Here is a 12,347-nt window from a genome sequence, read left to right as displayed (position 1 = left end):
CCATGGTTCTCTCTCACCATGGATCTCTCTCTCTCTCTCCCTCTCTCTCCCTCTTCCTTCCTCTCTAAATTCAATAAAAATATATTTTTTAAATAAAACATAAAAAGGAATCGCTAAGCCTGGGCTGTCTGCGTAGGAGCATCAGGAGGCCCTGGCACTCAGGGCGTCGATTCGGGTTCAAGCTGGTGGTTTGGGGGGAAATTTCAACAACAAAATCACTCGTTCTCACGTCTCCACCAATGACGTTGCTATCCACATGCTTGGACAGTCGATTCTTTTAAAAAATATATAGATATTTTTATTGATGTCAGGGAGGAAGGGAGAAGGAGAGAGAGAGAGACCTCAGGGATGAGAGGGAATCACCAATCAGCTGCCTCCCGCACGCCCCCTACTGGGGATCGATCCCACAACCCGGGCCTGTGCCCTGCCTGGGCATCGAACCCGGGACCCTTCCAGTCTACAGTCCGACGCTCTACCCACTGAGCCACACCGGCCAGGGCGGGAACAGTTTATTCTTGAGCCTCTTCCCTGAATAGCCTTTTCCAGACCCCTAAGCCCTTCTCTAACCTTCTAAGAAAAGCTTTTAGAGCCACGGGAACCATGTAACGGGCGTGTAAACACGTCTCGGAGGTGGGCAAGTCGGCCCCGTCACACCCAGAGCTACGACCGCGGTGTACAGGCGCGGGCGCCGGCCGTGTCTCGGGACAGAATTCCCTCAGTGACGGGAAGAGGCCGGTTTCACGGATGACGTGGGCCTGGATGTCAGTGTTCTGTAAGCTAAGCCGTCGGCCGGTGTCTGCTCCGGCCTCCTGGGATCGATAACGAAATTTCCCTCATTTCTTGTTTTCAGGCTGAAAGGCACTGCCATGTTGAACAAACAGGTTTATCCTGCGACTCCCTCCCCCTCCTGCCCTGCCTCCTCCCACCACAAGGTCCTGCTGGCGTTTGGTCGGGGAAATCACAGTGTTTGCTCATTTTGACATTGCACCCTGAGCTGTTTTAAAAAAATGTCCCACTTGTAAGCGTTTGAGGGATTTTCAGTCGTTTTATCTATACACACACACTGGCCCTGGCCGGTGTGGCGCAGTGGATAGAGCGTCGGCCTGCGGACTGAAGGATCCCGGGTTCGATTCTGGTCAAGGGCACGGACCTCGGTGGCAGGCTCCTCCCCAGCCCAGGCCCTGGTCGGGGCCAGTGCAGGAGGCAACCCATCCATGTGTCTCTCTCACATCGATGTTTCTGTTTGTCTGTCCCTCTCTCTTCCACTCTCTTTAAAAATCAATCGGACAATATCCTCGGGGGAGGATTAACAACAACAAATTATATTCGTACTAGAGGCCCGGTGCACGAAATTCATGCACTGGGGGCTGGGGGCGGGGGGTCCCTCAGCCCCTCCTGCACCTTCTCACAGTCCAGGAGCCTCGCGATGGATCTCCCCCGCAGTGGGAGGCCCCGCCCACCCTGTGCAGCCTGTTGATCAGTGGCCTAGGCCTCCCTCTTTGGGGCGATTGTGGAGCCCCCCAATTGATCGTCCTGCTGGCAGGTGGCCGGGGCCGCCCTCTGCGGGGCGATCATGGGGTGATGGCTGGGCCCCCGACCAATTGCATCGCACCTCCCTATGCTGGCCTGGCACCAGTGGGTGTTGTAGCGTGGTCGTCTGGACGGTTGTTCCACTGTTCGGCTGTCCGGTCGATTTGCATATTATGCTTTTATTATTATAGACTAGAGGTCCGCTGCACAAAATTCATGCACGGGGTGGGGTGTCCGTCAGCCCAGCCAGCACCCTCTCCAATCCGGAACCCTTGGGGGATGTTTGACTGCTGGTTTAGGCCTGATCCCATGGGCAGTCGGACATCCCTGTCACAATTCAGGAACACTGGCTCCTAACCACTCACCTGCCTGCCTGCCTAATGCTCCCAACTGCTCTCCCCTGCTGGCCTGGTCACCCCTAACTGCCCTCCCCTGCCAGCTTGGTTGCCCCTAACCTCCTGGAAGCCTGATCTCGGTCCCTACTGCTCTCCCCTGCCTGCCTGATCACCCCTAACTGCCTGTGCCTTGGCCCCCACCACCATGGCTTTGTCCGGAAGGAAGTCGGACATCCATAAGAGGGCTGGTCATCCCAGTTAATTAGCATATTATTCTCTTATTAGTACAGATGTGCTGGCTTCAGTTAAAACCGTCCAGCATATCTGAAGCCTCTAACCAGATCGAGAGAGGAGGTCCCGTGCATGCGGGAATCTGTCCCTGGCGTTCCCCGCCCTCCCTTCCTCTTGCCTGGGCCCTGGGAGCCCAAGGAGCCGGAGCCAGGGAGGTGCCAGGGAAGGGAACGGGGGTCCCTCTCCCACGGCCTCGCCTTATACCTGGGAGGCTGGCCGACTTCAGAGGGAATTTCTGACAATGAGACCGAGGAACCCATCAACAGTCATCATCACAGCTCACCGCCTCAACAGCTTGTAAAGAGAGGGACTTTTAAAAATATATATATTTTATTGATTTTTTACAGAGAGGAAGGGAGAGGGATAGAGAGTTAGAAACATCGATGATAGAGACACATTGATCAGCTGCCTCCTGCACACCCCCCACTGGGGATGTTCCCACAACCAAGGTCCATGCCCTTGACCAGAATCGAACTTGGGACCCTTCAGTCTGCAGGCCGACGCTCTGTCCACTGAGCCAAATCAATTCGGGCTAAAGAGAGGGACTTTTATCAACATACTAGAGGCCTGGTGCACGAAATTCATGCACAGGCAGGTTCCCTAGGCCTGGTCGGCGATCAGGGTCGATCCGGGGCCTTCCGGCTGCTGGCTGGGGCCTTCCTTTGTTCGTGCTGCCCCCTGGTGATCAGTACAGGCCAGAGCGAGCGATCGAATTCGTGGTCTCCCGGTCGAACTCCCGCGGGGACAATTTGCATATTAGGCTTTTATATATAGAGATTTAATTTTTTTCACGATAATCCCTTTGTCCAGTAATTTCACTTCCAGAAAACTAAACCTAAAGAAACAATGTTTTGCCCGGCCCATGAGGCTCAGTGGTTGAGTGTCGACCTAGGAACCAGGAGGTCAGGGTTCAATTCCGGGTCAGGGCGCATGCCCGGGTTGCGGGCTCCACCCCCAGTGGGGGGCGTGCAGGAGGCGTCCGGTCCATGACTCTCTCTCCTCATGGATGTTTCCCTCTCTCCCTCTCTCTTTCCCTCTGAAACCAATTTTTTTAAAAAACCGGATAAAAATGCATCAACACAGATGTTCTGGCTGTGCCTCTCGCGGGCGATGCTGGCGAAGGTGGTCAGGAACCTGACATGCTCTCAGCCTCTTTCTTGAGAGCAAACTGGGGGGAACAAGCTACGCTTTGCCTTGTCCCCCAGCATTTTGTGGACACCAGGTGTGGCAACCGGTGTGTGTGTGGCAACCGGTGTGTGTGTGCCGCTTTCCAAACCACAGAGCCCTGTCCGGGCACAGGCGGTCCCAGATGGGAATCCTGCGTGATGCCTACCTCACTGGCCACGCCCACCACTGGGCTGCTAGACTCAGGCCAGTGTCTGCTGCTGCCCCCACCTTCACAATCATATCAGTGATAAACATTCATATTCATGATGATACGCATATTCATGAGGAACATGCATATTCATGAGCAATATGCATATTCATGAGCTATATGAATATTCATGAGGATCGTGAATATTCATGGCTGGCCTCTGGCCTCTCCCTGCCCAGCCCCAGCTGCAGGCAGTCCTGCTCTGGGCAAAGAGGGGGAGCAGCTGGCCGCCGGTCCAGAAACTTCCTGAGCAGACCCTGCCGCCTCCTCCCGCGCCCTCCCCATCCCTAGGGGACCCCCAAGACCTCTCTGCTCCATGACACCCTCCAGGGCGTCCCAGCGCCCCAGAGGCACCCGGAGAAATGCCAGCCAGCACTACCTGCTCCAGGAGTCCCTGCTGCTCAGGTGAGCCGGGCAGCGCGGGGGGCAGCCGGGGCAGGGGTCTGGGATTGGGGAGACTGGGGGGGGGGGGCCCTCGCTTGCATCTGACCTGAGGGCTGAGTCCCCATCCTGTTCAGAAACTCCCTCCTCCAGGTTCCCCTGCACCTGCCACCCCGGCAGCCCCGGCAGGTGCAGGAGGGGGAGGGCGCTGCCCGCTTCCTAGCCGCGGGGGGCCCGGGTCCCCAGGCCTGCGCCCCCCTGGCTTCCTGCCGGCCAGGCCACAGGCGCCCTGACCCGTCCGTGAGCTCGGGCGGCAGCGGCCGCAGACGGAGATAATGAGATCTGTCTTCATGAGCGCGTCTGTGCGCGCTGGTTGCTGTTGACGGGGTGGAGCAGCGGTTCTCAACCTTCCTGGCCCGCGACCCTTTCATACGGCTCCTCGTGCTGTGGGGACCCCCGACCATAACATTATGTTCGCTGCGGCTTCATCGCTGTCATGTTGCTCCTGTGATGAATCGTCATGTAAATATCTGATTTACAGGATATATTTTCATGGTGACACATTGAACATCGGTAAAGCACAGTGATTCATCACAAAAACAATATGTCATTATATGTGTGTTTTCCGATGGTCCTAGGCGACCCCTGTGACAGGGGCGTTCGGCCCCCAAAGGGGTCGCGACCCCCAGGTTGAGAACCGCTGGGGTAGATGAGCCCTCCGTGTGCTCAGGGGACATGGGCGAAGCTGTTCTTCCAACAGGGGAGCCCCCTAACCTGGGGGACAGCGGGGGACGGCTCTCTCCTCCCGTTTTAAAGCGCATCCCTGGGGCCTGGCCGATGTGGCTCAGTGGATAGAGCGCCGGCCTGTGGACCGAAGGGTCCCGGGTTCGATTCCGGTCCAGGGCATGGACCTTGGTTGCGGGCACATCCCCAGTAGGGGGCGTGCAGGAGGCAGCTGATCGATGTTTCTCTCTCATCGATGTTTCTAACTCTCTCTCCCTCTCCCTTCCTCTCGGTAAAAAATCAATAAAATATATTTAAAAAAACACACCAATAATAATGTAATGAAATGCAGTAAAGCGTATCCCTGGTGAAATAGCGGCCGCAGAGCGCACAGGTGCCACCCGAGGGGGCCCTCCCCAGGCCCGGGTCTCCCTGGGGTGGCGCCGCCGCCCGCGGAGAAATGATCCCCCCCCCCCCCCCCGCCCCGTTTCCCGGAAATGCTCGGCCTCGCACATCTGCTCCGAGCGCCTCCTGTCGGTGGAGTCCGCGCCTGCTCCGCCTCCCTCGGGTCAGTTTCCCAGGAATCCAAGAGGAACGGCGGGGAGGGGTCTGGGGTGGGGTGGGGGGCAGCGTTGGGTTCCTATTTAATTTTATTTAATTGTTAGATATGTTTTTATGGATCTCAGAGAGGAAGGGAGAGGGAGAGAGAGAAACCTCCACGATGAGAGAGGATCAGGGACCGGCCGCCTCCTGCGCGCCCCCCACTGGGGATGGAGCCCGCCACCCGGGCCTGTGCCCCGACCGGGAATCGAACCCGTGGCCTCCTGGTTCCTGGCTCCCCCTCGCCCTCCCCCCTCCCCTTACCCCTCCCCCTGCCCCTCCCCCCTCCCTCCGGCCCTCTGCACAGGCTCAGCAGCGACCCCTGGCGGCAGGAGGCGTTGCGGGCGCACCCCTGACAGCCCCCCCCCCCCCTGCGCAGCGGCCCGGAGGCGGAGGCGGAGGCGGAGGCGGAGGGCGGCCTGCCCGCGGACGTGGGGGACAGCAGCGACCCCGAGCGCATCTTCCAGAGCCTGCAGTTCCAGAAGGACCTCATGGCCGACATCCGCTGCCGGCCCTGGGCCATGCGCCGGAAGCTGCGGGCGCTCAGGTGAGGCGGGCCGGACGGACGGACGGTCGGATGGACGGATGGACGGATGGACGGATGGACGGATGGAGGAGAGCGGGGCTGTGATGGATGTTGCGGCATCACTGGCACCTGCCCGCCCCTGGGGACTGGCGGCAGACCCTGTGTGATGGGCAGGCGGGGTTGTGTGTGTGTGTGTCTGTGTGTGTCTGGGTTACGTGTGTGTCTGGGTTACGTGTGTGTCTGGGTTACATGTGTGTGTCTGGGTTACGTGTGTGTCTGGGTTACATGTGTGTCTGGGTTACGTGTGTGTGTGGGTTACATGTGTGTGTCTGAGTTACATGTGTGTCTGGGTTACATGTGTGTCTGGGTTATGTGTGTGTGCGTCTGTTACATGTGTGTCTGGGTTACGTGTGTGTGTCTGGGTTTGTGTGTGTTTGGGTTACATGTGGGGGTTACATGTGTGTGTGGGTTACGTGTGTCTGGGTCACATGGGTGTTGTGTGTGTCTCTGGGTTACATGTGTGTCTGAGTTGTGTGTGTTACATGTGTGTGTTACGTGTGTGTGCCTGGGTTACGTGTATGTGTGTCTGGGTTATATGTGTGTGGGTTACGTGTGTGGGGGGTTACGTGTGTGCCTGTCTGGGTTACATGTGTTGTATGTATGTGTGGTTATGTGTGGGTTGCATGTTACATGTGTGGTGTTACATGTGTTGTATGTATGTGTGGTTACATGTGTTACGTGTGTGCATGGGTTACGTGTGTGTGCCTGGGTTACGTGTGTGTGTCTGGGTTATGTGTGTTACATGTATGTGTGGTTACGTGTGTGTGTGTGTGTGTGTGTGTGTGCGCTGGGGGGAGGTGCTGGCTTCTCTCTCCTTTCCCAGCACCAGCTTCCAGCCCTGTGCCTGGAGGTGAGCAGTAACCGGCTCTAATCCCGACGGCACTGCTGGGAGGGACCTGCCCTCAGCTCTCCCTCCGCAGGGAGCCGCCCGCAGCCCTGGGCCTCCTGGGAGGGAGATGCCAGCCAAGGGCAGGACAGGTCGAGGGTCAGACAGGGACCCCCCCCCCCACACTCAGCCAGATGGGAGGGGGGCGTCCGGTCTGCGCCCGGGGCAGCGGCCCCTGCCTGGGGAGCTGTCGCCTGCATCCCTGTGCCTGTGCTCAGGCCCCCGGAATCGGCACTGGTCTGGGCTCCCCAGGGAGACCCCTGCCCCTCAGGTCGCCCCCCCACCCCTCCCGGGGCCGGCTTTCCTCCCTGATGGCTACTGGGCCCTCCCGGGGTGTGCCAGGCGGTTTGTGGGTGTGAACACCCCCGCTCTCGCTCCCATTAAGCAGGCAGCACCTTTTCCCAGAAGGAGGTGCTCTGAGTGCAGGGGCCGGTGGGGAGGGGCAGGGAGGGGCCAGGCCCTGTCGGCTTCCAGGATTTGGGAGGGGCCGGAGGACACTCCCTTGGGTTGTGGCCCTGAGTTTGGTTGCAACAAGGTTAGTAAGGGACTTGCTGACTGAGGGGTGTGAGCAGGGAAGCTGGGATCCACCCCCAGGGCTCTGATGGGGGCATTTGTGGTCCTCGTGTCCACATCAGAGGATGGGTGTTAGTGAGACCTACTGTGTGTTACCGAGACCTACTGTGTGTCACCGTCACAGCACTCGAACCTGCAGAGGATTGGGGGGAGTTTACTTGAGCTGTGGGTGAAAGGAGCCACGTGCTGACCGACAGCTCAGGGGGGGCCCGCGGGCGGCCTTGCAGACTCAGAGACCTCAGGTCACCACACAGGAGGGTCTGACGTTAAACTTGAACTAGAAGCAGTGGTGGTGGGATCACCTCCTAGGCCGGCGTCTTCCCCGACAAGGGCAGCCTTTGCCTTCACGGAGCCTGTCTGTCTTTTTGCCTCTGTGGTAACACACCCTGAAATGTCTGGGTGCCTGGTAACATCCCTTTTTCCGGACCCCTCGGGGCACAGCCTAATGTGCTGGGCGCAGGTCAGAGACCACAGATCCCCTCATTGTCATGTTCATTGTCCCCGCACCCACCTAAGCACGTGTCCATCATTTTACCTTTTATCCAATCCCAGGGGTTCCCCGCTTTGCTTGCTCCCGCCTCCCTGATCCATCCCCAATGGATCTCATGTCACCCACCTACGTCCCTCCTTTGATCACAAGGTATAAACACAGATGGGACCCCCATTCTCCGGAGCTTTATCCCAATCCGTTGAGGTTCTGCTTCCCGGCAACTGTCGACAGTTTGGCTCAAATAAACTCACAAAAATTCTCTACAGGTTTCAATGGTTTTTTACATTAACACCAGGAATGGAACCCAGGACCCTTTGGTCCACAGGCCGAGGCTCTATCCACTCAGCCACACCGGCCAGGGCTCAGAACATCCTTTTTTTAAAAAATATATATATTTCGTTGCTTTTTTACAGAGAGGAAGGGAGAGGGATAGAGTCAGAAACATCCATAAGAGAGAAACATCGATCAGCCGCCTCCTGCACACCCCCCACTGGGGATGTGCCCGCAACCAAGGTACATGCCCTTGACCGGAATCGAACCCGGGACCCCTCAGTCCGCAGGCCGACGCTCTATCCACTGAGCCACACCGGCCAGGGCTCAGAACATCCTTTTTAAGGGAGTTTCCCAGTTACCAGAAGCCAGGGAGATGCGAGCCCTGCACGGCTGCACCCCACCCCGCCCCCCAGCAGCCGTCTCGCGTGGTCGGGCCCTGAGCCTGCGTGGCACGCCTGTCCCCGCAGGCGGGCGAAGGCGATCGTGCTGCGGTTCGAGGGGCGGCTGACCAGGACCCGCGGCTACCAGGCGGCGGGCGCGGAGGTAAGGACCCGGGGGGGCACCCCGCCTGGTGTGGGCCCGGGCACCCGCCCCTGCAGCTGGGGGTGGGCACAGTCGTGAGCAGTCGGCTGGGCAGGGAGGTCTGTGTGGCCCCAAACCCCGGCTTCAGTCCCCGACAGTCACTTGCCCATCACGGGACCCGAGGAAGCCAGAGCCATAGAAACGGTCTCCCCCACCCCAGCCCCGACCCCCCAGACCGACCCCGCCACCTCCTGGCTCACCCACCTCCCCTGTGGGTCTCCCTCACCGTGTGCCCTTGTAAAGAGAGAGAGACAGCCCTGGCCGGTGTGGCCCAGTGGGTAGAGCGTCGGCCTGCGGACCGAAGGGTCCCGGGTTCGATTCCGGTCCAGGGCACGGACCTGGGTTGCAGGCTCCTCCCCGGCCTGGGCCCTGGTCCGGGCACATGCAGGAGGCAACCCATGGACGTGGGCAGCTCTGACCCCGCCCCTCCCCCCAGCTCTGGCGGAAGCTCGCCCGCCTGGCCTGCAACTTCGCGGCGCTCTTCGTCCCCTGGGAGGCGAGGATCAAGAAGATCGAGAGTGAGTGGGCGCCGGGCGGCCGGACGGGCAGCGGGACGGCCGTGGGGGACAGGCGTCCGTCCCACCAGCCCCGGGTGACACCGCCCACACCCCACGGCGACGCGGCTGTCCCATCCGCTCATCCCCTGGACACAACGCAGACCCCAAAGCCTGGAGGGAAAAAATGCAGATCGCCCTGGCTGGTGTGGCTCAGTGGGTAGAGCGTCGGCCTGCGGGCCGAAGGGGCCCGGGTTCGATTCCCAGTCGGGGCACAGGCCCGGGTTGTGGCTGGATCCCCAGTGTGGGGAGTGCAGGAGGCGGCCGGTCCATGATTCTCTCTCATCATGGATGTGTCTCTCTCTCTCTCCCTCTCCCTTCCTCTCTGAGATCAATGAAATATATTTTTAAAAGAACATAAACTATAAATCCATCAGAGAGGAAGGTGGGCAATTGGGAAACAGAAACACACCATCCTGTGCAGGCCCCGGAGACCTGTCGGCTGTGAGGGCTCATGACTGGGCTCTCTCTCTGTGTCTCTGTCTGTGTCTCTGTCTCTCTGTCTGTCTCTCTGTCTCTCTCCCCCCGCCCCAGGTCACTTTGGCTCGGGCGTGGCCTCCTACTTCATCTTCCTGCGCTGGCTGTTCGGGATCAACCTGGTGCTCACGGTCATGACGGGGGCTTTCATCGTCGCCCCAGAGGTGAGACCCGTCCGGAAATCATTCGTCTGCGAATTAAGAAAAAAAGGGAACCTTAGAAAAACGCTGGAAATTCCCAAGACGGTGACCAATACCTAAGTCACACGAAACGGTGGCTTCCGGAGAGAGAGAGAAAAAGGTGCCATTCGCTCCAAAGAGCCGTCAGAGCCCTGGCCGGTGTGGCTCAGTGGGTAGCGCGTCGGCCTGCGGACCGAAGGGTCCCGGGTTTGATTCCGGTCAAGGGCACGGACCTCGGTGGCAGGCTCCTCCCTGGCCAGGGTCCTGGTCGGGGCGCGTGCAGGAGGCAGCCCATCGGTGTCTCTCTCTCACATCGATGTTTCTCTTCTGTCTCTCCCTCTCCCTTCCACGCTAAGAATCAATGGGAAAACATCCTCGGTGAGAATTAACCAAAAAATAAAAAAAAATAAGAAAAATAAATAAAAAGCAAATAAAAGAGCCGAGAGAGCCCTACCATGAAGCGCCCACCCTCCCCTCCTGGGGGGAGGGTCCGGGGTGGAGCGGGCGCCCCCTTCCTCTGTGAGGGTCCGAGGGTCGGTGTGAGTCTGTGGGCCCCGCGGGGGGGACCCCGATGTACCGCGTCCTGCGAAAGCCAACACCATAGCTCGCACCCCGGTGAGCGTGGCCTGCAAATCAGCTCCATACAATTCTTTTTTTAAAAATATATATATTTCTTTATTGATTTCAGGGAGGAAGGGAGAGGGAAGGAGAGAGAGAAACATCCACGATGAGAGAGAATCACGGATCAGCTGCCTCCTGCACACCCCACACTGGGGATGGAGCCCGCAACCCGGGCATGTGCCCTGACCGGGAATCGAACCCAGGACCCTTCAGTCCGCAGGCCGACGTGCTACCCACCGAGCCACACCGGCCAGGGCCTTACAAGTCTCGTGTTGCCAAACGTTGTTCTTCTGATTTTCCCCACCATTTTCATTTCTTTTTAAAATATATATTTTATTGATTTTTTTTACAGAGAGGAAGGGAGAGGGAGAGTCAGAAACATCGATGAGAGAGAAACATCGACCAGCTGCCTCCTGCACGCCCCCTACTGGGGATGTGCCCGCAACCGAGGTCCATGCCCTTGACCGGAATCGAACCCGGGACCCTTCAGTCCGCAGGCCGATGCGCTACCCACTGAGCCACACTGGCCAGGGCCTTACAATTCTCGTGTTGCCAAACGTTGTTCTTTTGATTCCCCCACCATTTTCATTTCTTTTGCTTTTTCTCTGCTGATCCTCACCCGAGGGTGTTTTTCCGTTCCTCCCCTCGCCCCACATCCTCCGCGTCCAGCTCATCGCCGGCCAGCCCTTCGGCAGCACCGCCAGCAAGAGCATCCCCAAGGCCCAGGCCGCCTCGGCCCAAGACCTGGACACTGTGTGGTCGCTGGGGGTGAGCCTGGCCGGCCGCGTGCCGTCGGGGGGGCCGGGGCCGGGGGCTGGGGGTGGGCGTGGACGGCCAGGCGTCGGAGCTGACGGGGCTGCCCTCCCTGCAGGGCTACCTCCATTCCTCCGTCCTCTTCTACGGCTTCTACGGCCGCGAGCGGCGCATCGGGCGGGCGGGCTACCGGCTGCCGCTGGCGTACTTCCTGGTGGGCATGGCCGTCTTTGCCTACAGCTTCATCACCGTCTTGAAAAAGTACGGCCGCTCAGCTTCTCACCGCACGGGCCGGGACCACGCGTCTGATCTCGCCCGCAAGCCCGTCACGTGAAGGCCGCCGGGCCCATTGTCCAGCTGAGATCGAGGCGAGATGTTTGTACTGATGTCAGGGAGGAAGGGAGAGGGAGAGAGAGAAGCATCGATGAGGAGAGAGCATCACGGATCGGCCGCCTCCTGCAGGCCCCACACTGGGGAGGGAGCCCGCAGCCCGGGCCTGTGCCCCGACCGGGAATCGAACCCTGACCTCCGGGTTCCTTGGTGGACGCTCCACCACGGAGCCACGCCGGCCGGCGAGATGCCCGTTTTAACCAGCCCTCCCTGGCTGCTCATTGCTCTGGGCCCTTCCCGTGTGGGGTGCGGAGGGTCCAGGATTAAACAGACTTAGCTGTTCCTGCCAGTTTGGACAAAGGGGGGTGGGGTGACCCTCTGGGCAGCGGCTGCAGGAAGACCGATGAAGTCAAAGGAGAGAATTTTATTTCACATGAGCCCGGCCGGCGTGGCTCCGTGGCTGAGCATCGACCTAGGAACCAGGAGGTCAGGGTTCGATTCCCATCAGGGCACAGGCCCGGGTGGCGGGCGCCATCCCCAGTGTGGGGCGTGCAGGGGGCAGCCGATCCATGATTCTCTCTCATCGTGGATGTTTCTCTCTCTCTCTCTCCCTCTGCCTTCCTCTCTGACATCAATTTAAAAAATGTAAAAAAATGAATGTGACTTCGAAGTCACCGCTGCACGAGGTGGCACAGGCTGGCTCAGCCCGACCACAGGCCACGGCCGTGTCCACGTGGCCCCAGGGGCACGGGTGGGGCGGGGCCCGGCGAGGCTGCGGCTCACACACCGGGGCCGGCACCGGGCAGCC

The 12,347-nt window shown here is 59.5% G+C and overlaps 1 protein-coding gene across 1 annotated transcript in view; it reads left to right on the top strand.

Moving 5' to 3' along the window:
- Window positions 1-3,847: 3,847 nt before the first annotated feature.
- Window positions 3,848-12,347, top strand: part of TMC3 (transmembrane channel like 3) — a gene marked incomplete at both ends in the record, with an annotated part of 35,276 nt that continues 26,776 nt past the window's right edge. The window contains 7 exons of the mRNA XM_081114785.1: window positions 3,848-3,936; window positions 5,615-5,782; window positions 8,511-8,586; window positions 9,062-9,143; window positions 9,714-9,820; window positions 11,126-11,224; window positions 11,328-11,470. Of these exons, the coding sequence (XP_080970911.1) occupies window positions 3,848-3,936; window positions 5,615-5,782; window positions 8,511-8,586; window positions 9,062-9,143; window positions 9,714-9,820; window positions 11,126-11,224; window positions 11,328-11,470 (764 nt within the window). The remainder of the gene's footprint in view (window positions 3,937-5,614; window positions 5,783-8,510; window positions 8,587-9,061; window positions 9,144-9,713; window positions 9,821-11,125; window positions 11,225-11,327; window positions 11,471-12,347) is intronic.

The sequence above is a fragment of the Myotis nattereri genome, assembly GCF_964212035.1.
Source record: "Myotis nattereri genome assembly, chromosome: 21".
NCBI lineage: Eukaryota > Metazoa > Chordata > Mammalia > Chiroptera > Vespertilionidae > Myotis > Myotis nattereri.
This window is presented reverse-complemented; position numbering and strand designations above follow the sequence as displayed.